Source organism: Lacerta agilis, chromosome 3, assembly GCF_009819535.1.
Source record: "Lacerta agilis isolate rLacAgi1 chromosome 3, rLacAgi1.pri, whole genome shotgun sequence".
Lineage (NCBI taxonomy): Eukaryota > Metazoa > Chordata > Lepidosauria > Squamata > Lacertidae > Lacerta > Lacerta agilis.
This window is the reverse complement of record NC_046314.1, coordinates 75,791,685-75,816,095: the sequence shown is the minus strand read 5'-3', so window position 1 is coordinate 75,816,095 and position 24,411 is coordinate 75,791,685. Positions and strand designations below refer to the sequence as shown.

Here is a 24,411-nt window from a genome sequence, read left to right as displayed (position 1 = left end):
TTACTGGCAACATAGAAGCTAAGAGCACAAGCAGTTAGCCCCCCCCCCCAAGTCAAATCCCAGAGCAGCTATAAATTTGCTAGGGAACCTTGAGCAAAGCAGCATCTCTGCACCAGTTTCCCAGTGGCAATCTGGAGAGAATAATAGTTACCCCCTTTACTGAATAGGAACGACTGAGCCCAGTTCACCTGTGTGAACCTTCTTCTTTGTGGTTGGCTCCCATGTTGCATTGGTAACCTGTGAAAACATCATTCAATGGCTGCTCCCTACAACAACCTGATGGACGGTACAAGGATGGGATGTGAACTCACCAGATGATCCAGGCACCTCATATGACTGGCAGTTTTGTATATTGCCAATGGGAGGGGCTGAGTACACAGGAGTGTGTTAGCTGAGAGACTATATAAGTGATGAAGCATGAAGGACAGATGAAAGCCACTCCTCTGGAAGCAAATTGTTAGTGTTTGGCACTTGGATGCCAAACACATGGGACTTTGCAAAGTCGACCCTCTTTCCCAACTTTCTACAGTCATGTCATGGTATTAAGCCTTTTGTCTTGGTTGTGAGATGCAACACAATAGGATTTTCTTCAAAGTACTGGTGCTCTGGCAGAATATTTGCCTTTCACATTAGGTTAACAGTGGATGTGGCCCTTCTTTTCTAAGGTACAGGATATTTGAAATGGCAGAAATACCTGCATCAAAACCGTTGGTTTATCTCTCTATATATATTTACACAAGCGTACTGTTTCCTGCTATTATGCTCTGTTCCCACCACGATCCATGTTGCTTCCTTTCTGGAACAGAGGGAGCAAAACAGTCCCTGCTTGTCTTAGAATGTCCCCCAGACATTCCCTGGTGTTCCTTTGCAGTGTATACACATGCAAAGGAATTGCTCGTGAGCTGCCACATAGTAGGCAGTTTAAAATTTCAAACATGGCTGGGCAGGCTGGATGGAGTGTGTCTTGCCAGTCAATCCACTTGCATTTGTTGTTTTGGAGTCTGTGAGAGAACATTTTGTGGAATCCACTACTTCTTCAGTTGGGAGGCTAAACTCCCTACAGTGAGCTCTGCAGTACAGCCCCAGATCAGTCAGAAGTGTTGCCCATTTGGAGGTGTGGAATGAAACAACTGCTCTTGTGACTGTGGTGTAAGCATCATCAGAAGGACAATGACCCTGTTCACACATAACAGTAAGTGTCAATCACCTCAGCTTAATAAGCCATCAGGCTCTGTCTGCAGCCCAATTGCTCCCATCTTGCTCCTCTATTTGCATGAGTAAGCAGATAGCTTAGCATTACATCTGAGCCTGGAATCGTGGTTTGTTTCTCCCTAACAAGCTAGGATTTATAAGCCATCAACAAACCATGTTTAAAGGCATATTATAGGCTTATTGGAGAGAACCAGACCATGATCCTAGGTCCAGATGCTTTGCTTACCCACTCACACTAAGGGAGAAGTGATGGGGGAGTGACCAGGCTGTGTACACCTGCTTGCTAAGCTTACACAGCATGGTTTGCTAAGCCAAGGTTGTTGTTATTGTCGCATGAGAACGTGGCCTTTTCCCATTCAGATCAGATGGGATTGGAAAGCAAATGTCTTTTGCTTTTCTTTGGTGAGAACAGCATTGCTTCTTGTGGTGGTGGTGGTGGGAGCAGCAGAAGAGATGAGCTCATGGGTGGCATGTAGCATGTTTAGCCAAGAATGGAGTCCTCCTTCACTGAACAAACATTTTAAGGTTTCCTAAAATCCCCTGGTCCATGGTCCATGGCGTGCTCTGGTCCATGGGGTCATGAAGAGTCAGACACGACTGAATGACTGAACAACAACAACAAAATCCCCTGTGGTTTAGATTTGCCCTTAATTTGGAGCTGGGGCATATGTTAGACCTGTTACTGTTTTTTTAAAAAAGAAATTACTTAGAAGCCTGTTCTGTTAGGTAATCTGCACAATGGTTGTTGCGTGAATATGCTTTTAGTTATTCTTGTAAAACTTTCCTTCTAAATGAGAAAGAGTTTTAAAATAAGTTTTTTTCCAACTGAATATATTTGTGATGGATTGTGAGTTTAATGAGTAAAATACCTTGAGTCCTACTGCCAAAACCTTTCTTCCCAGTCTAGGTCACCTTTCCCTATCAGCTTATTTGATTTACTTTAAAAGATGCCTGTTAGCTGAACCCAGGCTTCACATGTATTTACCTAGCTTAATAAAACTCCTTACACAGATAACTTAATCAAAGAAATGTGAATGTTTTAATGAGGCACATATAGGACATTCCTGATGGATTCAAACAGGCTTGCTCTCTTACGAGGGAATATGTTAAAAAGTCACTAAGAACTACAGAAATGGCACACAAGTTCACATTTTTAGATGGCTGTTGGGAGCTCTACTGGCCTGGGTGGAGGCATACATGTCTTAGGTGGGACAACACTTCCCTGAAGGAGCAAGTGCAGAGTTTTAGGGTGCTCCTGGATCTGGCATGGGTGCTCAGCTGATGACGATGACAACAACAACAACAACAACAACAACAAGAACAACAACAACAATTTATTTGTACCCCGCCCTCCCCGGCCGGAGCTGGGCTCAGGGCAGCTAACATCATGAAACTAAGACAGTACAGTGGTACCTCAGGTTAAGAACTTAATTCGTTATGGAGGTCTGTTCTTAACCTGAAACTGTTCTTAACCTGAGATACCACTTTAGCTAATGGGGCCTCCCACTGCCACCACGCTGCCACCGCGTGATTTCTGTTCTTATCCTGAAGCAAAGATCTTAACCTGAAGCATTATTTCTGGGTTAGCGGAGTCTGCAACCTGAGGCGTCTGCAACCTGAAGCATCTGTAACCCGAGGTACCACTGTATACAAAAAAAATAAGAACATAAAAACAGGCAATCAATTAGTTAAAATACATCTTAAAATTGGTACAGAGCAAATTAAAATCTGGACAGATGGCAGTCCATGGGTAAAATTGAGAGTGGTTAATATTCTCCAGGGCCAACTGTTACCACTGGTCTTATAAAGGACCTGTGAGCGGGCTAGGAGGCCTCTTTAATGTTTGTTCTTATACAGAAAGAAAAGAATCAGACTGAACCTCAACCAAAGCCCTGGCAGAGCAATTCTCTCTATATGGAGCTCCCTATAACGTTTGGGAAAACACAATTGCTACAAAATGTGACTGAAAGGATTCTGGTAGGAGCAAGGCAGTCAGAATGTACTGCACCAATTCTGCACCAATTACATTGATTCCCAATTTGTTTCTGGGTTCAGTTTACAGTGCTGGTATATAAGTGTCCTGGACCTATCTTACCTTAAAGGCCACACAATCTTTAGTGGTACAATCCATTCTGTTACCTCATTCCTCTCCCCTTCTGTTGCTTATAAAAACCAGGGATTACTCTGTGGTTGCCCCATGGAGCTTCAAAGCAGGGTTGGGTGAGCATTTTCTTCTCCCATCTGTTGGATCTCCAGGCATGGTCCAGTAGGTCTGGGTGGGTTTTCCTTCTCCTTACTAGTCTTGGTGTTCCAGTGAGAGTTGATGTTTTCAACCCGTGCCAGTTCATTAGGTAGAGAAGTCTAGTGCTCCTCCTACTCCATGCATGGGCTAAATTCTTGCACACCAAGGCCCTAGTTCAGACTGGCTCCCCTCCCCCGGCCCACACTGGCTATTTCTCTCTCTCTCTCTCTCTCTCTCTCTCTCTCTCTCTCTCTCTCTCTCTCACAAACACACAAACAGCACTCAAGGACAAACTAATGTCACATACAGTTTGGCTCTGCATGTGAGCAATCTATTCCAAATGTGTGTCTTGATGATAAAGGTGTTTTATCTCAGAACAGGAACTGTCCTGGTTTAGGTGCCCTCATAATCTGTATGTGCCTCTGTACTATCATTGCAAAGCTGGAGCAACTAAATTGCAAGAACTCTGAAAGCACTTTAAGATGACGTGGCTTTTCACCATTCAGAATCATGTGGGTGCCCATCAATAACATATTCCTTAATTTGCTGGATCATAGGAACATAGTAAGCTGCCTTCTACCATTGGTCCACCTAGCTCAGTATTGTGGGAAATGGATGGTGTGCACCTAGTCATGTACATGAACTTCAGTGGGTTTACTATGAGTAGGACTAGCACTGGGTATCTCCCAATGACTGACAGGGATGATCCATGGTTTTAGACAGGTGACATCTCAAGCCCTACATGGAGATGCTGGGGATTGAACCAGGGACCTTCTGCATGCAAGGCCGTTGCTCTACCAATGAGCTGCAGATCATCTCTGTGTGTTCATCTCATGTTCCACATTCTCTTTCTCCTCCTCTGGTTGCCTTATCTGAGAGCTGGTTGCAGTTTGTCGCTCTTTCATAGGTTAGAAGCATATCTGAAAGGGGTCAAACCATCGCAAGAGGTGTTGAAATTTTGGGAGGTTGTGTAGTTACAATGGAATGGTCTTGGTAGTGGGGTGCACATTTTTATTCTTATTTATGTATGATTATTTGTCAAAATATAATAATAATAATAATAATAATAATAATAATAATAATAATAATAATAATAATAATAGAAGCATATCTGAAAAAAGCAAGAACAGCAACCAAGATCTTCATTTAACACCTCTGTTACTAATTAAATTGGCACCAAGTATATTTGTTCCCAGCTTTGTCAGAGCAGCAATGGCATGGAGCAGGTGGAAGAGCTTTCTGATAAAAATGGAACATCAGGGTCGCTTGCATAGCAGTGCTGAAAAACTCATCTGCTCGGTTGTGTGTGTTTTGGGAGATCCTGGTGCAAGCTTACCCTGAATCCCAAGGCTTCCTGCAGGCTTGTTCCCTGGATTGACCTCTGCTTTAGCTGTCCTTCCAAGATTCATGATAAGGGCCGTGCAAGCCAAGTTATATGAGGCCATTAAAAACTCATCATTTACCAGCCAGCAGCTAATGCAGTACCATTAAATCCATTAAAGGGGCAATATCATCAAAGGGCCTACTTTATTTTTTAAGCTGAAATAAATAGGTGTATGAAAAAGTGTCACGTGGTCGCCTTAAATCCGGTCCCTCATATCATATCACTAGAACGTGTTCTGTTCAACCTGCTTTGATATCCCGAAAGCTCCGCTTTGATCAGAGACTTCACAGGATCCAGATCGCTTGCTGGGTCCCTTGATGTTGGCGGCTGTTGCTTTTGTGAGGCATTAGACGCGGTAGTAACAAAGGGCCCAAAGAAGTCAATCTGTTCTGCGCTGATTCTGGGCACTGCAGTTTTGTGATTTAACCCTCTGGCCCTTGCCTCCACCTAGCATGTATTGTGCTCTCTGTGTGCATTGTGGCAAAGTAGAGGAGCCACTTTCCTTTTCCTATATTGGGCCATTAGTCATATCAAGTCCCAGGCAACTGGAGCAAGTCCTGTCCTCCTCGTAGATCACAGAACAGTGGGGTTAGGTGGGACATTTTGTATGAGTGTGAGTTCCTTGCCTGGGAGTTGAAAAATGAGCTTGCCCTGGATGGGCTCATGCTTCTTTGGAAGGAGAAATTGCATAGCATGGAGGTACTTTTGGATCCACCATTGTCACAGGAGGCCTAGGAGCACCCCAAGCACCCCACAGTCGCCCATGCTCTCATGTTCCTCACTATAACATACTGCCCATCTCATTGCCCAACATTCTCCCCCTGTCTGAGTCGTTATACACCTACACTCCAGGATCTGCATATGCTTCTGAGAACAACTTAAGTTGGCAATGTGAATTTTATTTTATTTTATTGTTTTAACTGCTTTGAGGGTTGTTTTACAATCAAGCAGTGTATACATTTAAATAAAGTAAAGTAAAGTAAAGTAAAGTAAAGTAAAGTAAAGTAAAGTAAAGTAAATAAAGGACCAAAATGTCTTGCAGACTAAGCACCCAAAGGAGCTCCCTGCCTGACCACTGAGATCAGCGGGGGCTGCTCTTCATTTGGTCTCACCAATAGGTGTTGCACTCTGCCTTTCAAGGTGTGTCAGGTGTTCAGCTTTCATTGTGAGGTTAAAATGTGTTCATTCACACTTGGCTTTTGAGGCTTTTAAATGCTGGGTGCTAGGCCATTGGTTTTCTATTGGTATTGTGAATGTGTACTGTACAATGTGGCGTGTCTGGCGTGCTCTGGTCCATGGGGTCACGAAGAGTCGGACACGACTGAACGACTGAACAACAACACTGTACAATGGTGTTAATGTATGTGTTGATAGCCTAATGATGTGATGGGATTTTGTAGGTTTTATTTGTACTGTGTAAACTGCTCTGTGGTTTTTTTTTTTTTTTTGGTTTTTTTAAATGAAGAACAGTCTTTATTAAATTCAGTTGCCTTATCAGATCTGGCCGAACTATTTATTCTGACTGGTTTGCATTTCTCCAGAGATTCTGGGACTGGTCTTTTGCAGCTGGAAATTCAAAGCCAGAGAGACATAAGGAACTGAACATGAAACCTTCTAGATGCAAAGCAATTAACAACAACAACAACAACAACAAGCCCTCAGGACTCACCCTAAGCCAGGCACTTGAACCTTGATAATGTTTCTTACTTGGAGAACAGGGAGATATAAATGTGTGTAGAAACCACTGACCTTTATGTGGATGTACAAATTTAGGGGCCACATTTGCTACTCCTTTTGCATCCCCAATGGCTTGTGGCCTCCAGAAGATTATCCATGAAGGAATGCGGCCCTCAGGCTTCCCACCCCTGCTGTAGTAGTTAGTGTCAGACTGAGGCGAGGGTAACAAACTCTGATCAGCCAGGAACTCTGATTGATTAGGAAAGACTATGGCTCCACTGTGCAGCACATGCGTCTCACACCAGAGGTCTCCAGTTCAAGCTCTAGGTAGGGTTGGGAAAGTTGTGTGAAATCCTAGCGAGCCACTGTCACTGTGTTGACACTATTGATGGATGAATGGTCTGGCTTGGCATAAAGCAACTCTCTTATGTTTCCATCCAGAACTGCATCAGCAGTATGAGAAATCTGCATTGCTCAATTGGTGGTAGATAAGTATGCATCACTGGTCAATTTCAGCTTACATGCTGAAGAAAAGGAGACAAAATTTCTAGGGCTGTTTGAAGTATCTGGAGTCAAAGAAAACTCAATGGCTATCCCTCTTTGTCAAATCTGTGTGATAGCAGAAATCAAACCAGCTCAGCCCTATTTCAGAGCTGCTGATACGGTTTCCCAGGAGTTGTTCAAAAATTAAATCCATCACTATATGTAGGATTTATTTTTTTGCAACACAGGCTTTCCATGTAACCAAGACGTACTCCTGATAGATAAGCTGTAATTACTGCTCTATGGTACAGTCACTGAATTCTTCATTTGTTCCGGGGTTTACATTGCACCAAAGGAAGATTAGGGTCAGCTCTGTGTTGCTTAAATAATTTGCCTGGTACGGCAGTTTGCTGGGATTGAGAGGAGCAGAATCACATTGCAACTCAAGGGCAAAGCAGTGGTCTGTGTGCATTCACTTTTGTTTCTTCAAATCAGGTTGAACAACTTCACATGGAAGCTGTGCTGATTATACTTAGGAACTATTCTGACAAGCCTTCATTTTCTTGGATGACAAAAATTCACCCTTCCGAAAGATGTGTATATATTGAACTAGTCTGCCCAGACAACTTTCCCTTCATGGCACAAGGATAAGTAAGGAAGACCAACTAACCATAATCTCCTGTCAGTGCGGAACTGGGAACCTGTGATTACCAGGTTTGGAGCAAGCCAGAATCTAAACTCAAACCATGGCTTAAGATCCTGGTTTGTTCTGAACCTAGTAACCACAGTTCCCTGGTTTGACATGACAGGAGATTATGGTTAGTCGAAGACTTTAATGTTTAATAGTGGTTCGCCAAGAAGGAAAGGGGGGAAGGGGCTAAAAGTTACAAGTGCAGGACTAATTCATATTTTACTTGTTTTACTTATAAGTATACTATAAAGGGGACACTATTGAAGATAATATTGGATTAAATGGAGAAATAAACAAACCATGTCTTATAGATGCTTCTGAATAGAAGGTATAGTCAGGAAAACACTTTTGCTTGCTGTTAAGAGACTGCAGTGAGCTGTAGGGGAGGTCATGATGTTTAAAGTGATCCTAGTATGCTGTATTTAATTATATATAGAAGGGAGTGATGCAAAAAGAAGAACACCCACCTTTAATCCTGCCAACAGCTTTACCACCAATAAGCATCTCTTGAAGAACCTGATTCTCTGCGACGGATGCATTTCCTTCCACTCTAACTTGTTCTGGTGCAGGAACATACTATACTAGAAAATAAATATTCTCCAACACACACACACACACACAGAGAGAGAGAGAGAGAGAGAGAGAGAGAGAGAGAGAGAGAGAGAGAGAGAAGAAGAAGAAGAAGAAGAAGAAGAAGAAGAAGAAGAAGAAGAAGAAGAAGAAGAAGAAGAAGAAAGCTGTGTTCATCCTTAAGAAAAAATTCCAGAATCCTTGGTTAGGAGGAGAGAGAGTAAAAATTGGCTTGATTTTTAAGCCATAAAGTCTACATTTAGTCATAGTCTTAGGATGGAGCTGAGTAACTGCTGGATTTTATATTTTTAAAAATGTGGGATTAGCTCTTGTATGTTTCATTCCCCCAGCAACCCTAGCATGGCACCTAGTTGATCCTAATTCAATAAAGTCTGCTGTCTCACCCTACACTCTATCTTGCTACTGTGACTAAATGCAGACTTTGTGGCTTCAACATCAAGCTTCCCCCTCAGCTTCTCCCCCTCCCCCAATTTGCTCAACACCCAGTTTTAAGACTTTTGGAGAGTTCAAAAGCTTCCTCACTATATTGTTCATTTGTTTCACAGATTTATAAACTTCTTCACTGCCAGAAGCTACCTAAGCAGTGAACACCACAATATACAATGAAAGAAAATGCAAAAGGTTACTCCTAAAAACAAATTAAAAATTTCTACAACTATTTGATTGCAATTCCACAAAATGGTTGGCTCCCCCTTGGACCTTCTGAAATTTAAAATGGTGACATTTTTGTCACATTTTGGCTGTCTTTAGAAAAAAAAAACCTGTTGCCTAACCTTTGAAGAAAATATGTGGATCACATTCTAAGCCATACTTTCAGCTACTGCAGTATATTAAATAAGAGAAAAATAGTATACAAAAGAAGTAGCAGAAAGCTGTTTGCAGCCTATTGAGTGAACATTTGCCTTCCAATCAGAGTTACAGATAAACTAATGCAGTGCTGAACAATACTAGAAAAACTGTGGCCAAGATTTGACATTTGGGCCTGCAATAACCTGTTGAACCTTAGCCGGGCCAGGGCCAGACTTGAGGACACCTGCATACGATACCTTGTGCAATTCAGGTGCCACAAGTAAGAATTGCACATAGCTCAGCAGGTTCATGTAAGATGCAATATGCATGATGCTAGGACTGCATATACTCCTCAGCTGGTCATGTCAGGTGATAACCAAATTTCTGAACTTCACACCATGGAAGTGGTGTGTGAGCTGTATTAGTTGGGTAAGCACTTGCATTAATATACACATGGCTGGTCAAGGGTGGTTGGGCATTGTGCCCTACTTTGCAGAGGCTGGACCTCTCTTTGAGGGAGTGCTCTGTTTGAAGGGCTGTCCTGCCTAAGTCCTGTTTAAAGATAAAGAGCCAACAAAAGGAGAATGGGGACCTTGAAGTCACCCATCAGCAGTTAATATCTAGATAGCAGACTGAGTAGACACACTGGTTCCCTGGCCACAATCTACTATGGTGATACATATGAAATTTCTATATAGGAATTATTTATAATTTTGCCTCTATAGATATAAATTAGCCTATGCAAAAACACATGCCCTCTTTTTTAGATCATTTCCTGATATTTTGGTGATGTGCAAGAGATTCTCCTATTCTGAGGGAGCCATCGTTCCATCCAAAATTGTTGGAAGGATCACACTTGTCTGGTGGATTTTCCAAGCATTTATTTCATGAATGAACAACAATGTACCAAAGTTCACTCAAAGAGTTCTGTTCGCTATCTCTAAACATCCTAAAAAAGCCAAGCATTTTAGCATTTCTAAAAAACATCCTAAAAAAGCCAAGAATTTTAGCATTTCTAGGCAGGCTATTTCACAATCTGGGTGCCACAACAGAAAAAGCCCTTTCCCTTATGGACACCCATTGCACTTTGGGAGAGGGGAGGGGAGGAGAGGGGAAGACACTGAGAAAGGTCTTTGTAGTCAAACATAGACATGTTCATATGGGAAGAGACAGTTCTTGAAGCACTCATGTCCCTGGCAATGTAGGGCTTTTTGCTTGTTTCTTTAACCTCTCTTGCAAAACTGAGCTCACCCTGAGCTTTCACCCATCTGACCTTCTTTCTGCAACTGTTGGCTACTTGCATATACTCTTCCTTTGTGATTTCTCCTTTCTTCCATTTCTTACATGTTCCCTACTTACATCTCAGTCCATCTGTAAGCTCCTTATGCAGCCACACCTTTAGGTGCCTCTTACTTTACTTTCTTGTTGGAATTGTCTGCCTGTACACTCTGTAGTTCCTTCAGCTTTCTGAAATCAGCCTTCTTAAAGTCCAGAGTGCACACCCAACTAGTTAGCTTTCCGTTGCTTGTGTATCATGAAACCCAAGAGGAGGTGATCACTTCCTCCCAAGCTTTCCTGTACTTTCACAACCTCCCTGTTGGGGAGGACCAGGTCCAAGAGAGATGACCCTTTTGTTGCTTCTTCCATTTTCTGAGAAATGAAATTTTCTGTGAGGCAACCATGCCCCTTCATACTCATGCACATCCAGGGCCGTCTTAACCATAAGCACCAGGGGCATCCGGGTGCACCCAGGTGCCGGGTTCTCAGGGGTGCCAGGCCGAGAGTCCAGGGCCCAAGAGTTGTCGTCCAGGGAAGAGCCTGCCCATCAGTCGGAGCGCCGTGACGGGCTCTGCGCCGCGAGTTCGGGGGTGAGCAAGCCAGCGAGGCGCTGAGGCAGCTGGCTAGCTCTGCCCTCCTGAGAGCCAGTGTGGTGTAGTGGTTAAGAGCGGTAGACTCGTAATCTGGGGAACCAGGTTCGTGTCTCCACTCCTCCACATGCAGCTGCTGGGTGACCTTGGGCTAGTCACACTTCTTTGAAGTCTCTCAGCCCCACTCACCTCACAGAGTGTTTGTTGTGGGGGAGGAAGGGAAAGGAGAATGTTAGCCGCTTTGAGACTCCTTCGGGTAGTGATAAAAGTGGGATATCAAATCCAAACTCTTCTTCTTCTTCTTCTGCACACCTGGGATTGGCGTAGGGCTGTGAAGAGGCTTGCCCAGTGCACGCTGCTTACACCACGAGGTGCCTGGCTTTGCTCAGCTGCTGATGCCAACGCCTTGGGCTGGTTTGTTGCCCTGGGCTCCATATGTTTCCTGTTTCCTTGAGCAGAGATAAGTGTAGTGTCAGCTCCCTAAAAAAGGTTGAAAACTCTGGGGAATGTTTCCTTAAAAAGGCCAACAACAACCACCTGGGGGGGGGTGCTGGGCAGATTTTTCCACACCGGCGCCACATATGCTTAAGACGGCTATGTGCACATCCATATGAGTCACCTTGTAGACTCCTGCATATACAATGAGTACCTGTTCTCTTCATCTTCACGTTCCTCCTCTCATTACAATCTGTCTCCCTCTATCTGCCAAACTGATGTCTTCTTTTCCCAGTAGCTCTCAAATCACACTCATATTAGCTGCAGGGGTTAGGATAGACTGCTGACCATAGCTCATGTACATGATACGAGTTAATTCCGGGCACTTTAGAGGGAATCTGTTATCTTCCCACCCCAACACTACGGGGTTCGCCTAAAATTTCTCCTTGCCCAAGAGTCTTCTTTCCACAGAACTTTTTTTTTTTTTAATATTCATTACTCTTGGTGTGGATAAACCTGAGTTTTTGTTCCTTCTGACTGGGTATAGGAGTGGGCTGTACATGTTGGCAGGCAGATTTTGCTTGCTGGAAAGGTGGTACAGCAGACATTTGCTTAGAAATGTTTGAGAATAGAAGAGCAGGTTTGCTTAGGGTCATATTTCCTGACTATACAGAACAATATTTGTGACAGTATTTTCTAAAGCCATAGAATCTAATGTGATAAACAAGTGTGGTCAGTAATAGTCGGACTTTCCTTCCTTAGATTGTTGTTTTTCTTTTTTCTTTTTCCTCTGCTCCAAAACTGGAGAAAAGTGCTCATTATGGTATAAAATTTTATTGCTGTTTGCTTGGCCAGTCTTTCTAAATAAGTGCCAATAAAAACTTTATAGCACCCTGTATCACTACATATTCTTTATCTTGTTTATTTTTGTTTGTGTCCTTGGTTTGCATCTCTTTCCCCTCTAGAAGGCATGGTTTCCATGGAAACTAACGAAGGCCCTATGCCATGGCTGTATTTATGGCAAATGGAGACCTGGTACTAAGAAGCATAATGATACAGGAAGAATGTGGCACACAACTATTTGACATCCCGCCCCTAAATCAAAGTCAGCCAGGGGTTTCATCTCCCAAAGTCTTCCATTTAAATGGCAACATCTGCTGGCCCTGCTGTAGCTAAGATCAGAGATATCACACAGAAGCTGTGGTACAGCTACCAAAAGGTTTTCACCTGCTACCTCCTCCTTGCCTTCCCTCCCCTCGCTATTTTATCTTATTTTGAAAACTGTAGTGCGTGCGTGCACACAAAAACAAAACAGAGAGCTTAAGATTAATGGCTGGGGGATATAAGAGGATTCCAAGATATGGTCAGCACAGGCCTCTCAATCACTAATAAAATATTTAAATTCATATGCTTTACGGGCAGGAAGTCAATGTAGAGCAAAAGCTCAACAGTAATGTGATCTCTGGACCAGGCTCTGATGGCATAATGAGTAGCTGGATGCATTTTATCCATACCTGAATGGGATGGGACAAAGTCATAAACTTCACTCACTTGGAGGTACAAAAAACTCATTGTGTGGGCAGACTCTCATGATGCTTCTCCATCTCTGGGTGATGCTGTGGTATCTTTATGCAGGAAGCTCATACCTTTCAGCAAGAGTGCCATAAATATTTCTTTATAAACGTAATACTTGCTTTACTCACAGAGACTTAACACAATAGAAATGCTAAAACCAATTATAATGAATATAATCAACTACTGTATTAATAATAATAATAATAATAATAATAATAATAATACAACCAACTAAAACAAAACAAAATACCTGTAGCAATAAAAGACTGATCTAGTAGATCTTGCCTCACCAAAAGAAGCCACAAGTAGAATAATAGAACTGTAGAGTTGGAAGGTACCTCAAGGATCATCTAGTCCAACCCCCTGCAATGCAGGAATCTGAGCTAAAGCATCCATGACAGATGACCATCCAACCTCTGCTTTAAAACCCCCCAAGGAAGGAGAGCCCACCACTTCCCAAGGGAGACCAGTCCACTGTCAAACAGCTCTTACTGTCAGAAAGTTTTTTCCTAATATTTAGTCAGAATCTCCGTACTTGTAACTTGAAGCCATTGGTTTGAGTCCTACGCTCCAGAGCAAAGTAAACCTTTCAAATGAAGAGCCAAAAACTCAGGTAAAAAGGAAGGTTTATGGTATTATTTGCCATAGGTGCCAAAATAACCTGTCCAGCCTTAGGTACTGTATACCATGATTTGTGTGAGGGCAGAAGTGTCATCTGTTGTTCTGCCTTAGTCAGAAAAATAATAATCTTGAGCCAGCTCAGTAGTCACAGGCACCTACTGAAATAAGTGCTTTTTACCTCACAGCTCCCACCATTTTGAAACCACTTTTGCCTCACAGTTTTCTTTTAATGTTTTTTTCTGAATGTGAGGCATCCATCTAACCTTGTAAGGTTTAGAAAAACATTCCCTTGTCTGTGATTAATAGCCGCAAGACCTCCGCCCCCACCCCCCGGTCCACAAACAAAAAAACACAAATAATCCAGACATTTTTTTTCACCCTTGGTAAGCTTATGCCCCCTACATGGTGGGTGTGGAGGAAGGGTGCATTGCAGGGATGGCGAACCTGCAACCCTCCAAATATTGTTGAACTGCAACTGCCATAATATCTGACAATTGTCCATGCTGACTGGAACTGATGGGAGCTGGAGGGCCACAATTTATGGGGTATTGGGGTGCAAGAAAAGTACTTCTTTAGTGTTGAGAAGAAACCCCTTTTGCTGTTGCCACAGCCACAACCACAGACCCTGGCTTCCCAAAGCACCCCTTTATTTATTAGGGCGGGAAGTTACAGTTGGTGTTCCCATGATTTGTGGAAGATAAAAGAGCGGGTGAATTTGCTCCAGAGTTCTGCTAGGTCAAAAGATACTCAACAGAACATAGGTCTGGCAATCTTTTGCATATTACCCAATACTTGAGAGACAGACATTGTAAACGACAAGGCAACATTCTTCAGCAGCCTTTTAATTCCTGGGAGGATCCCAGTCCCATTGCAACCAGTGGATGATTCTATTTTATTTTTTTAAAAGGAAAGGACATAACAAGACTATGGTGTTCCATGGAGCCAGAGAGCTCTTTCGTAAAACAGAGGGCCCCTGTTTAATCTTCAAATCACGATCTTTAAAATGTTATTGTGTTGGCTGAACATTGTGTGTGAAGTGACTGTTTCAAGGCCCTTCACTTCAGAGCAAGCAAGACTGGAAGAGCTGGCCTGTAGTCTACGGCTGCCAAAGCTCAGTGCTGATGGAAAGCCCAAGGCTGCATTGAAGTGTAATTCTGCACACTTAGTAGCTGTGTAGCAAGGAGAGGTTGCCAGTCATGGCATAGATAGATAGATAGATAGATAGATAGATAGATACTTTATTGTCATTGTACAATGCCATCCCACATTTACAGCCACATATATGCATTTACCGTATACATTTACAGCCACACATATACATACATACCATCCATCACGACTCCCCAAGATCCTATCATTTGGTTACAGCATTTAAAATACAGTGGTGCCCCGCTAGACGAAAGTAATTCGTTCTGCGAATATTTTCGTCTAGCGGTTTTTTCGTCTAGCGAAGCGGCAATGCAAACCGCGGTTTTTGCTAGACGAAAAAAATCGTTTTGCGAGGCAGCCCCATAGACAAATTCGTCTTGCGGGGCAGCCTTCCGCTAGACGAATGCATTCGTCTAGCGAGTTTTTCGTCTAGCGGGGCACCACTGTAGTTAAATCTCTTGGATAAAAACTGCTTTTTAGACTATTCGTTCTTGATTTAATTGTTCTATACCTCTTGCCTGAAGGCAACCATGCAAACAGACTACCGTATATCCAGGATGAGATGAATCCTGTAAAATGTTGTTTGCTTTTTTGAGACAATGGGAGCTATATGGTTCGTTCAAAGATGGGAGAGGATGACCGATAATCTTTCGGGCTGTGGTTCTGACCTTCTGGAGCATTTTCCTATCGGTGACTGTGCAACTGGCAAACCAAGCACAGATACAGTATGTAAGAATGCTCTCTATGCTGCCTCGATAGAAGGACACCAGCAGTCTCTCACTCAGATTGTTCTTCTTTAAAAGGAAATAAAGTCTCTGCTGGGCTTTCTTTAGCAGAGCAATGGTATTAGCACTCCAGGTCACACCCTGCTCGATAGTAACACCCAGAAACTTGAATACAGCCACCCTCCCACCAATATACAAGGGCTAAATGTCCACCTTTTTTCCTGTAGTCCACTACCAGTTCCCTGGTCTTAGCGATATTAAGGATCAGATTATTTTCTCTGCACCAACCACAGAGCCACTCCACCTCATCTCGATAGGCATACTCATCCCCCTCGGAAATGAGCCCCACCACAGTGGTGTCATCAGCAAACTTGACGATTTTGTTGCTAAGATGGGTAGCTGTACAATCATACGTATAGAGGGTATAGAGCAGGGGACTCAACACACAACCCTGTGGGGAGCCGATGTTAAGGCTAAGGGCTTTGGACATATATGACCCTACTCTAACCCTCTGAGAGCGGTCTGACAGAAAGTTCAAAACCCAGAGACAAATGGAGTTAGAAAGTCCAAGCGCCTCTAGTTTGGACATCAATCTATGAGGGAGGATAGTGTTAAAAGCAGAGCTGAAATCCACAAAAAGCATCCTCACATAGCTTTTCAAGTAACTAATGCTGAAGTCACCCAAACTGCAACTGCTGCTTGCCAGGCCTTACCCTGTTCTGCAGATATTAACAGAGCTTGGAGAACCTCTATGTGCCAGGCCTGGGTTATTCTTCCTGTGATGAAGAAACACAGCCTTCTCTAGTGGTTAGACCTCAAGAATTGGACAAGGATGAGAGTATCATTTGAATATTTAGTGGGCATGGTGAGGCACACAGCACATCAATATTTTCAATTTCAGGCCTCCTTCTGTATTATGGGCTATGTATTTATTCATGCACCAAGCACATTACACTGAGTGTGTCAGACAGGAGTTCAAGCTGGGTGCTGTCCCTGACTGAGCTCAGGCTGAAGGAGGCAAGTGCAAGAGCCTTGTGAATCCTAACAGGCCAGGATAACTCATGAGACAAATCCCAGTTCTCTACAATTTCTAAACAGGCCTGCTATCTGGTCTGAAAAAGTTACTTTGCCAGCCTCTGTTCCCTGTCACAGACTTGCCTCAATATTGCGTCTTCCAGTGCCTTGAGTATCCTTTGCTAGAACCCTGCTCCTTATTTGATAGGTCAGGAGTAGAGCACATACAAAGTTTAATCCTTATAATCTCTCTCTCTCTCTCTCTCTCTCTCTCTCTCTCTCTCTCTCTCTCTGTGTGTGTGTGTGTGTGTGTAAGATAACAGGTGATGGGAAATGCCTTGGTTAAAGTTGCTGCCAGTCAGAGTAGACAGTGCTAGACTGGATGGACTAATTGTCTGACTCAGAATAAGGTAGCAATTTATGTTTTGTTCTGTCTTTTCCTCCATAGTGTTGTGTGGTGGTTAAGAGTGGTAGACTTGTAATCTGGGGAACCAGGTTCGCGTCTCTGCTCCTCCGCATGCAGCTGCTGGGTGACCTTGGGCTAGTCACACTTTTTTGAAGTCTCTCAGCCTCACTCACCTCACAGAGTGTTTGTTGTGGAGGAGGAAGGGAAAGGAGAATGTTAGCCGCTTTGAGACTCCTTTGGGTAGTGATAAAGTGGGATATCAAATCCAAACTCTTCTTCTGCATCTGGGTCTGACAGATCGTGACCTGCCTTTCAGGGATGTGATGAGGCCATACACAGTAGAAGCTGTAAACTATCCTGCAAACTCTCTGAAACAGAAAGAGCCATTGTGGTGGTGTAGTGGTTAAGACAGTCGGATTAGGACTGAGGAGGGTCCAATGGCCACTCAGCCATGAAACCAGTGGGGTGACCCTGGGCCAACCCATATCTCCCCATCTAGCCCACCTCACAGAATTGTTGCAAGGATAAAATGGTGTGTGGGAGGTGGGGGCCCACAGAGCTTATTGGTGGAAGAGCCAGATGAAAATGTAATAAATGGATAAATTACCTGTTGTCAGAGGTGAAGGAGCCTCTAACTATGCTTTTAAAACCAGTGAGACAAATGTCCACTGTCTTGCCTGTGAAAGGTGTGCCTGATAATGATCATTACTTGCAGATCCTTGTCATCAGAAGAAAGGCGTTAATCTGAAGTTTAAATAAACCTCCAGTTCAGCACTCCTCTCTCTATACTTTGGTGCCAGAAGGAAATCCCCTTTCAGTGCTGGTTACCAAATGTGCAGATTAGTAAGGTCTTACGTGAGCTAAACAGTTTTTAAAAATTGACATCCCTTGCTGTGGCAGGAGCATATCATTAAGGGCTATTTAGACAAAGAACATAATAAAGGGATCAAAGCCCTCCTATCCTAAGGGAGAGAAGCAGCGATCTCATTCCCACTATAAACATTTTGTGCCTTTGGTTTTGAGGATTGTAAAAGCTTGCTTTCTCCATCACCACTTCTGTGCTTCTAGAGGAATGGAGCTCACCTGACTGTGGTTTCATAATTAAGGCTTTAAATTGTAGCAGCTTACAGAAATAGCTTCCACCTAGAATGTAAGCGCTATTAAATGAAACAAAAAGCACAAGCTTGGTTCCCAAATCCATTTTTTTAAAATAACCAATACAGAATTGCTGCTGCTCAAAGCCATTTCCGTAGCACTACCAGAAATTGCAAGCTCTACCATTAGGCTGAGTGAGGTTGAGTACTTCTGGTGGCAGATTTTGGGGGGAGCCTTTAAGCATAGCTGTCAAGTTTCGGATTTGAAAATAAGGGATCAGCAGTCTCACCTATCCCGGGGACAGTCACATGTCAGTGGTGGGCGGAGCCAGAAGCAAAAGTGGGCGGAGCAGCAATGTAAACTCCAAGCGGGCTCGGGGTCGGAGCGGAGCAAAGAGGAGGGCAGCCAGCAAAGAGGAGGGCAGCCATGTGCTCTGCGCGATGGAGCCCCATCGCCTTCTTGTCTGATCCCATCAAAACAGGACAGGAAGCAGCAGCTGGTCAAAGGCAGCCAGGCTCCACCCGCCAGCTAACCCTATTGGCCGGCTGAGGGGCTCGGTGGCAACGGATAGGGGCTGATGCAGGGGGAGGAATACACCCCCCTGTAAGCACGGGAAACGGCTCCCAGTTGCTTTGAGGGCTGAGGCTTTTCTCTCCAAGTAGGCGAGGTCTTCCCACCCAGTCCCTGGCCAGCAGGGGAGGAGCTGCTTCCATTAAAAATGGGAAATTTAAGGGAAATAAAAAATAAGGGAGAGCAGTGTGAAACTGCTTGAAATAAGGGAGAGTCCCGGGGAAAACGGGATACTTGACAGCACTGCCTTTAAGGGATAGTAAACTGACAATTCTTACACCATTGTAGAACTACTCAGATTTTCTGCTTCAGAGGCCAAATGTATTGGGCTGTCTTTACAGGATGCTGTGGTCTGAGCAGACTTCTGCCTACACCAATGCTGAGAAAAGCCAATGGGACCTCTTGCAGCAACAGTGCAGTGAAACAATAATTTAAGAAGGTTCAGGAACTAAATATTATTACTAAGGGTGGAACTGTGGGAGGGAGCAGAGACACATTTCTATGTCAGTCTGCAGAGAAAGAATGGTTCACAATATAAGATGTAGCTGTAGTAGGGTCACTGTGTAGAGAAATGTCTCCCTTTCCCAAATAATTCATGAAAAGGGTGCACGTTGTTTGCTAGGCCCTTCCTCTTTCAGGTTTTCCAGAATTCTTGTGAAAGCCCTTTTTTCTGAGGGGCAGAAAGGAAATACTTATTTCTGAATTGTTTGACAGCCAGAATGTTCACAGAGGGCTTTGGATTCACATGACAAACCCAGAAACGACAACGTGCAAATGCTAGCCAGTAACTATTTTACTTTCTAGCTGTTACATATCCCTAACAGCATGCACAAAAAGCCTAGAACTCAAAGTAATGGGGCACGTTCATTTTCCAATAGCGTGATTTTGGAATAATCAAATGAGCTCTGACTCATTGTTTGTATGTTTCTGGGGCTGGCAACAAAGGAAGGAAAGGAATAATACGAGATTCAGTTGCATCTCCAGAGAAAGCTGTAATTAGCTGATTGAAAAGGAATTTGGCCTGAACATCCAGTTAACATCCCATGGTTTTGGCCATGATAACCTAGTATTCGGTCAAGTAGAGAGAGCTGTAACTTCCCTGAAGACTGGCTGGAGTCTTTTGATTAACGTAATAGTTTCCCATTCTGGCCATGATCCCAAGCACACTAAATTTGTAAGTGAGTATCATAGATTTCCATGTGATTCTGAAATCTGTGATAGTTAGCAAGAAACATCTTTAGGAAGAAGGGGCACTCAGTGTAGCTCAGTAGAATATGTCATGCACAAATATAAACAAACCTTTAGTCACCCGTTTCACCAGCATAAAATAATTGCTGCTTTCTTTTTCAGGCAGTAAGACCACATTCCTTACTTGTGGAAGGTCAGACTGAATGGCTCAAGACTTTGACATCAATTCTCTGCTTAGGTAAGTGCCCCCCCATGCCAATTTTCCATGCCAATTTCAACTCCCACTCTCCCTTATGCACCAACCTGTACATTCATGCACAGAATCAGCATAAAATATGCACATCTTCCCATATCTTTAAAGGCTGGGCCATGCCTGTTCAATTGCGCCACCATGATCATGCAAATCACATTAACTGCACATCTTCAATAAAGATATCATTTCTCACAAACAATACCTTCCCATAAACCTAGCCCAACAGCCACCCTGCATGCTCTCAAGATGGCTCTATAGCACCCCCTCAGTGGTGAACTAGCCATAAGACTGCCAAGGAAGGAAAAAGGGGGCTTGATTCTGTTTCTCTAGAATCACAATACAAAACGTAAGGCAAATTTAGAGCAAATTACCTCAGAGGCAATTTGGAAATAAATATTCGCATGGCCAGATTGGCTAGTGAATGGTTCCGCATTGCCTTTCCCTGAAACAGTTGAACTTGGCTGACTTGTTTCGATCACCCAGACAAAATTGCTATGTAAGCACCTTTCTGCCATGTACCTCCTCGGAGCTTGAGATTTACTGTTCAGAGCCGAGTATGTTGCTATGCAGAGGACTGATAAATTGTGGCCCTGCTTTTCTTCATGCCATTATTGGGCTAGGTAGTTAGTGTGTTGCCTATAGCTAATCAGTTTTACTCTAGGTGGTTTTTATGGCAATGCAGGAAATATCCAAACACCTCCCTCTCTTCCTCCTTTTTCCTGCTGCTGCTGCTGCTACTAATTGCTCTTCTTCCTCTGTCCCAGGCACCTGCCTGCACCTGGTGATAGAAGTAGAGGCAGAGCCATACTTTTAAATGTCTTACAGCACAACTTTACTTCTATAATACCTTGCAATATTTAAACTGGCATGGGAAATCTGTGCCCCTCCAGATATCACCATCAAACTACAACTCCCATCAGTCCCACCAAGCATAGCCAATGACCAGGGATACTGGGAGCTGTAGTTCAGCAACAGCTGGAGGGCCAGAGGTTCCCCTACACCTGATTTAAAAGGTAACATTGTTGCTGATTATATGTTTCATATGAATTACTTTGAGGGGTTTTATAACTCCCAATGTTTTATAATACTTCACAGATTTCCCCCATGGATAAGAGCTGTCCTCAGAGCATCCAAGGGTTATTGTTTAAATAACCTCTCTAGGGCTGATCTGTGTGAGCCTGCGCAGCTACTGGAATTGTGCTTCCAACATCCAGATACAAAGGCATGCATCTCGATGGGCAGCTGGGCAGAGGACCAGACCTGTCTGCTTCCCTGCTTCAAGAAGGCTGGAGCTTAGAAGGGAGGTGTTGCTTTAAAAATGAAGCACCAGGACTACAAGGTTATAGGACCTGGCAGCTCTATCCTTTCCTGACCTGGGAAGGTGCTTCCTTGTACTTGTCCCCCTCCTCCTGAATATCCTCATGTGCAACTAGCCTAGAGCATATTAAGAGGGGAGAAACGCATGATCACCAAGTGTCCTGTTTTAAGTGGGACATCCCAGATCACAGAAGCCAATCCCGGCTTCTCTTTGGATCAAAGAATGTCCCGTTTTTGGGTCTGGTGGTCTGGCACACCAGAGTCTGGTCCACCAGAGCGCTGGACCAGAAGGTGCTGTGGCATGATCCTGCTGCCAGTTGCCAGAGTGCCAGACCAGAATGTGTGCCCTTCCTGACTTCCTGATTTTGGGGATGGAAACATTGGAGGGTATGCAAACAGTGGGGAACATTGTGTTTCTTCTATGGCTGCACGTGTTTGTTCTTTTATCTATTAGGGCCACTTAGAATAAGTGCTCTGGTGGTTTATATCCAAATCTTGGCATGTCTTCTCTTTTCCTTTTTTAACTTTATGGCTGACAATCTTATACCTATGCATTTAAAAAGACACTGGCTATTTATTAATTTTTTGGACTTGTATCTTCTATCCTGATTGTCTTGTTTTATTGCAGGATGATTTGGAAACTAGCATTCTCCTTGTTTCTTGTGTCTACTCTGGTTCAAGTGTCGGAAACCAGGAAGAATCGCCCTGCAGGAGCCATCCCCTCCCCGTACAAAGATAGCAGAAGCAACAACTCGGAGAGGCGGCAGCATCTGCACAAAGAGGTGCTGGCCTCCAGCCAGGAGGCCCTGGTTGTCACAGAGAGGAAGTACCTGAAAAGTGACTGGTGCAAAACGCAGGCCCTGAGGCAGACAGTCAGCGAGGAGGGCTGCCTCAGCCGCACCATCATCAACCGCTTCTGCTACGGGCAGTGCAACTCCTTTTATATCCCTCGCCACGTGAAAAAAGAGGAGGAGTCATTTCAGTCCTGTGCTTTCTGCAAGCCCCAGAAGGTGACCTCCTTCACAGTGGAGCTAGAATGCCCTGAACTAGACCCACCTTTCCGACTTAAGAAAATCCAGAAAGTCAAGCAATGTCGGTGCATGTCTGTGAACCTGAGCAGCGCAGGCAAGCAGCGAAAGTGAGGGCTGGCAGCTGCCCCTGCCAGAGTCGCCATGGCCTCTCTTCCTTCACTGACAAACGAGATGGTTGTTTTTCCTCATCCTGGTCAAGTCATTTCTGGAGCAGCGCCATTGGCCACCTGGAAGTAAAGGCTGCTTTGGCTGGTCTACTCAGAGGGTTCATCATCTATTTACCAAAGCAGCTGTCTTGCCACTGGGTGTGTGTCACTCACGGTGAAGCCCAGCATCAAATGTGGAAATGAACATTTGGGTGGCCAGGGGTTTAAATCCAAAATTAACACTTCCACTGTGTGGGAAACCTTTTGGCCTTCACTCCATCCATCCTTTTGGATGAAGAGAGAGGTCCAGTGAATTCTTCATAGCTTCTTCCTCTCATTTTGGGGACTTTTCACTTCGTTTTTGACTGCCTAATGCTGTTTTACTTAGGCTGTAATGCTGACATGGATACATATAGTAAAGAACAGTTATGGACAACTATGTTCTGTCTGTCTGGTCTGAGACTGATAAGGCACATGGACCTTATCTTCCATGGAGATAATCAACCTGCCACTTTCTGACAGAGAAAGAGACCGAAAATGGATTTATGCATATTTTCAGCTAGAATGCCTCACGTTTCCACAGCAATGTTTCACTTGTAATGCAGCTATAGCAAATTGTTGTTAAACTTGTTAATATAGACATAACCACATATATTTTGGGAGATGACAAAGTATTTGAAGGGCTAAAACAAAACACCTTAACTGTTGGACAAGATTATTCCCTGAAAATTACAGAGTTTTGCTAGTGTTCTCAGTAGATTTTGCATTAATTTAATTTTTCCTTCCATCAATTCCCTTAACCTAACCTGTGTTGAATCACTACTTTTGGGGAAGAAAGCAACATTGAGTTTAACCTATTGAAACACAGTAGCAGAAAAGCAAAATACCGCATTTCTTTGTTACTGAGATGAACACAAAGAATAATTTAAACCAATTGCTATTTCCAAGGAACAGAACTGTATCTATGTAGGAAAAATGTAATGTGTGAAGTGACCCAGTCATCCTGATTTCATTCAATGTCTCATGCTAGGTTTTAGTATGTTCCAAATATGGCTGTTTAGATTTCTAAATTGGTTGGGCAACACCGAAAGCCGTGACCTATTGTGTATCTTGGAACTTTGCATTCACAGCAGTTGCAGCTGAAGGAATCCAATGTTCTGAGGACTATTTTACTATGCTTCCTCGGATATGACCACTAAAGGGGTTAACAAAATTGTTTGCTTCGAGCTGTGGGTTTGGTGCCAACTCAAGGGTTCAGTGGCACAGTTCTCTACTATGTGAGACCGGCTGTTTTAAGAGGCTTTGAGGGACTGATCTCCGTTAGTGCTCACCAATCGGTTTATGGGGATTGGCACGGGTAGGAGGGATTGGGCAGGTATGCTGGCCCTATATAATTTTTCCCCCCTCCAATGGCAGATCTGCAGTTGAGAGTGCACAGCAGAGAAGGCTGAGGCTTGCTTTTGAGATTGCCATTGTTGAACATTATTCCACTACTTACTCTAAGGTTTACCAAAGCACATTTTGGACAAAGTGGATGGGAGAGGAAGATTAGAGTGCCTGTAGCATAATGCACACATTTTTATGGGTTAGGATGGCTGCCTCTTGAAGAAATGAAACATAATGTTGGGTTCCTCGGGCTGGAAACCAGTAACTGTTCAGTAACCACCTGAGGAAAAATGTGAAAAGAAAGCATCCTGTAGGGGGGTGGGCTCCTTACCAATTTGTGATAAACAAGAGATATATGCTGCAGGAGGGGGCATGTGCCCTTTGGTTAGTTTATGCTTAAATGAAAGAGTTGAGTTGACCTTGTAATGGTTCATACTATTTAAATTTTTGTTTTATAAATGAAAACAAAATGGAAGAAATGTTATAACTATAATGTAATTATTTTATAGGTGTATTATTGTTAAATTATAGAACAAATAAAGATACTCTAGGAATATATGGAA

The 24,411-nt window shown here is 43.6% G+C and overlaps 1 protein-coding gene across 1 annotated transcript in view; it reads left to right on the top strand.

The window, feature by feature from the left end:
- The window catches only part of GREM2 (gremlin 2, DAN family BMP antagonist), a 38,540-nt gene extending 14,129 nt beyond the window's left edge, over positions 1-24,411 (top strand). The window contains exons 2-3 of the mRNA XM_033144345.1: positions 19,878-19,953; positions 21,914-24,411. Coding sequence (XP_033000236.1) covers positions 19,919-19,953; positions 21,914-22,427 — 549 coding nt within the window. The 5' untranslated portion in view covers positions 19,878-19,918 and the 3' untranslated portion in view covers positions 22,428-24,411. The remainder of the gene's footprint in view (positions 1-19,877; positions 19,954-21,913) is intronic.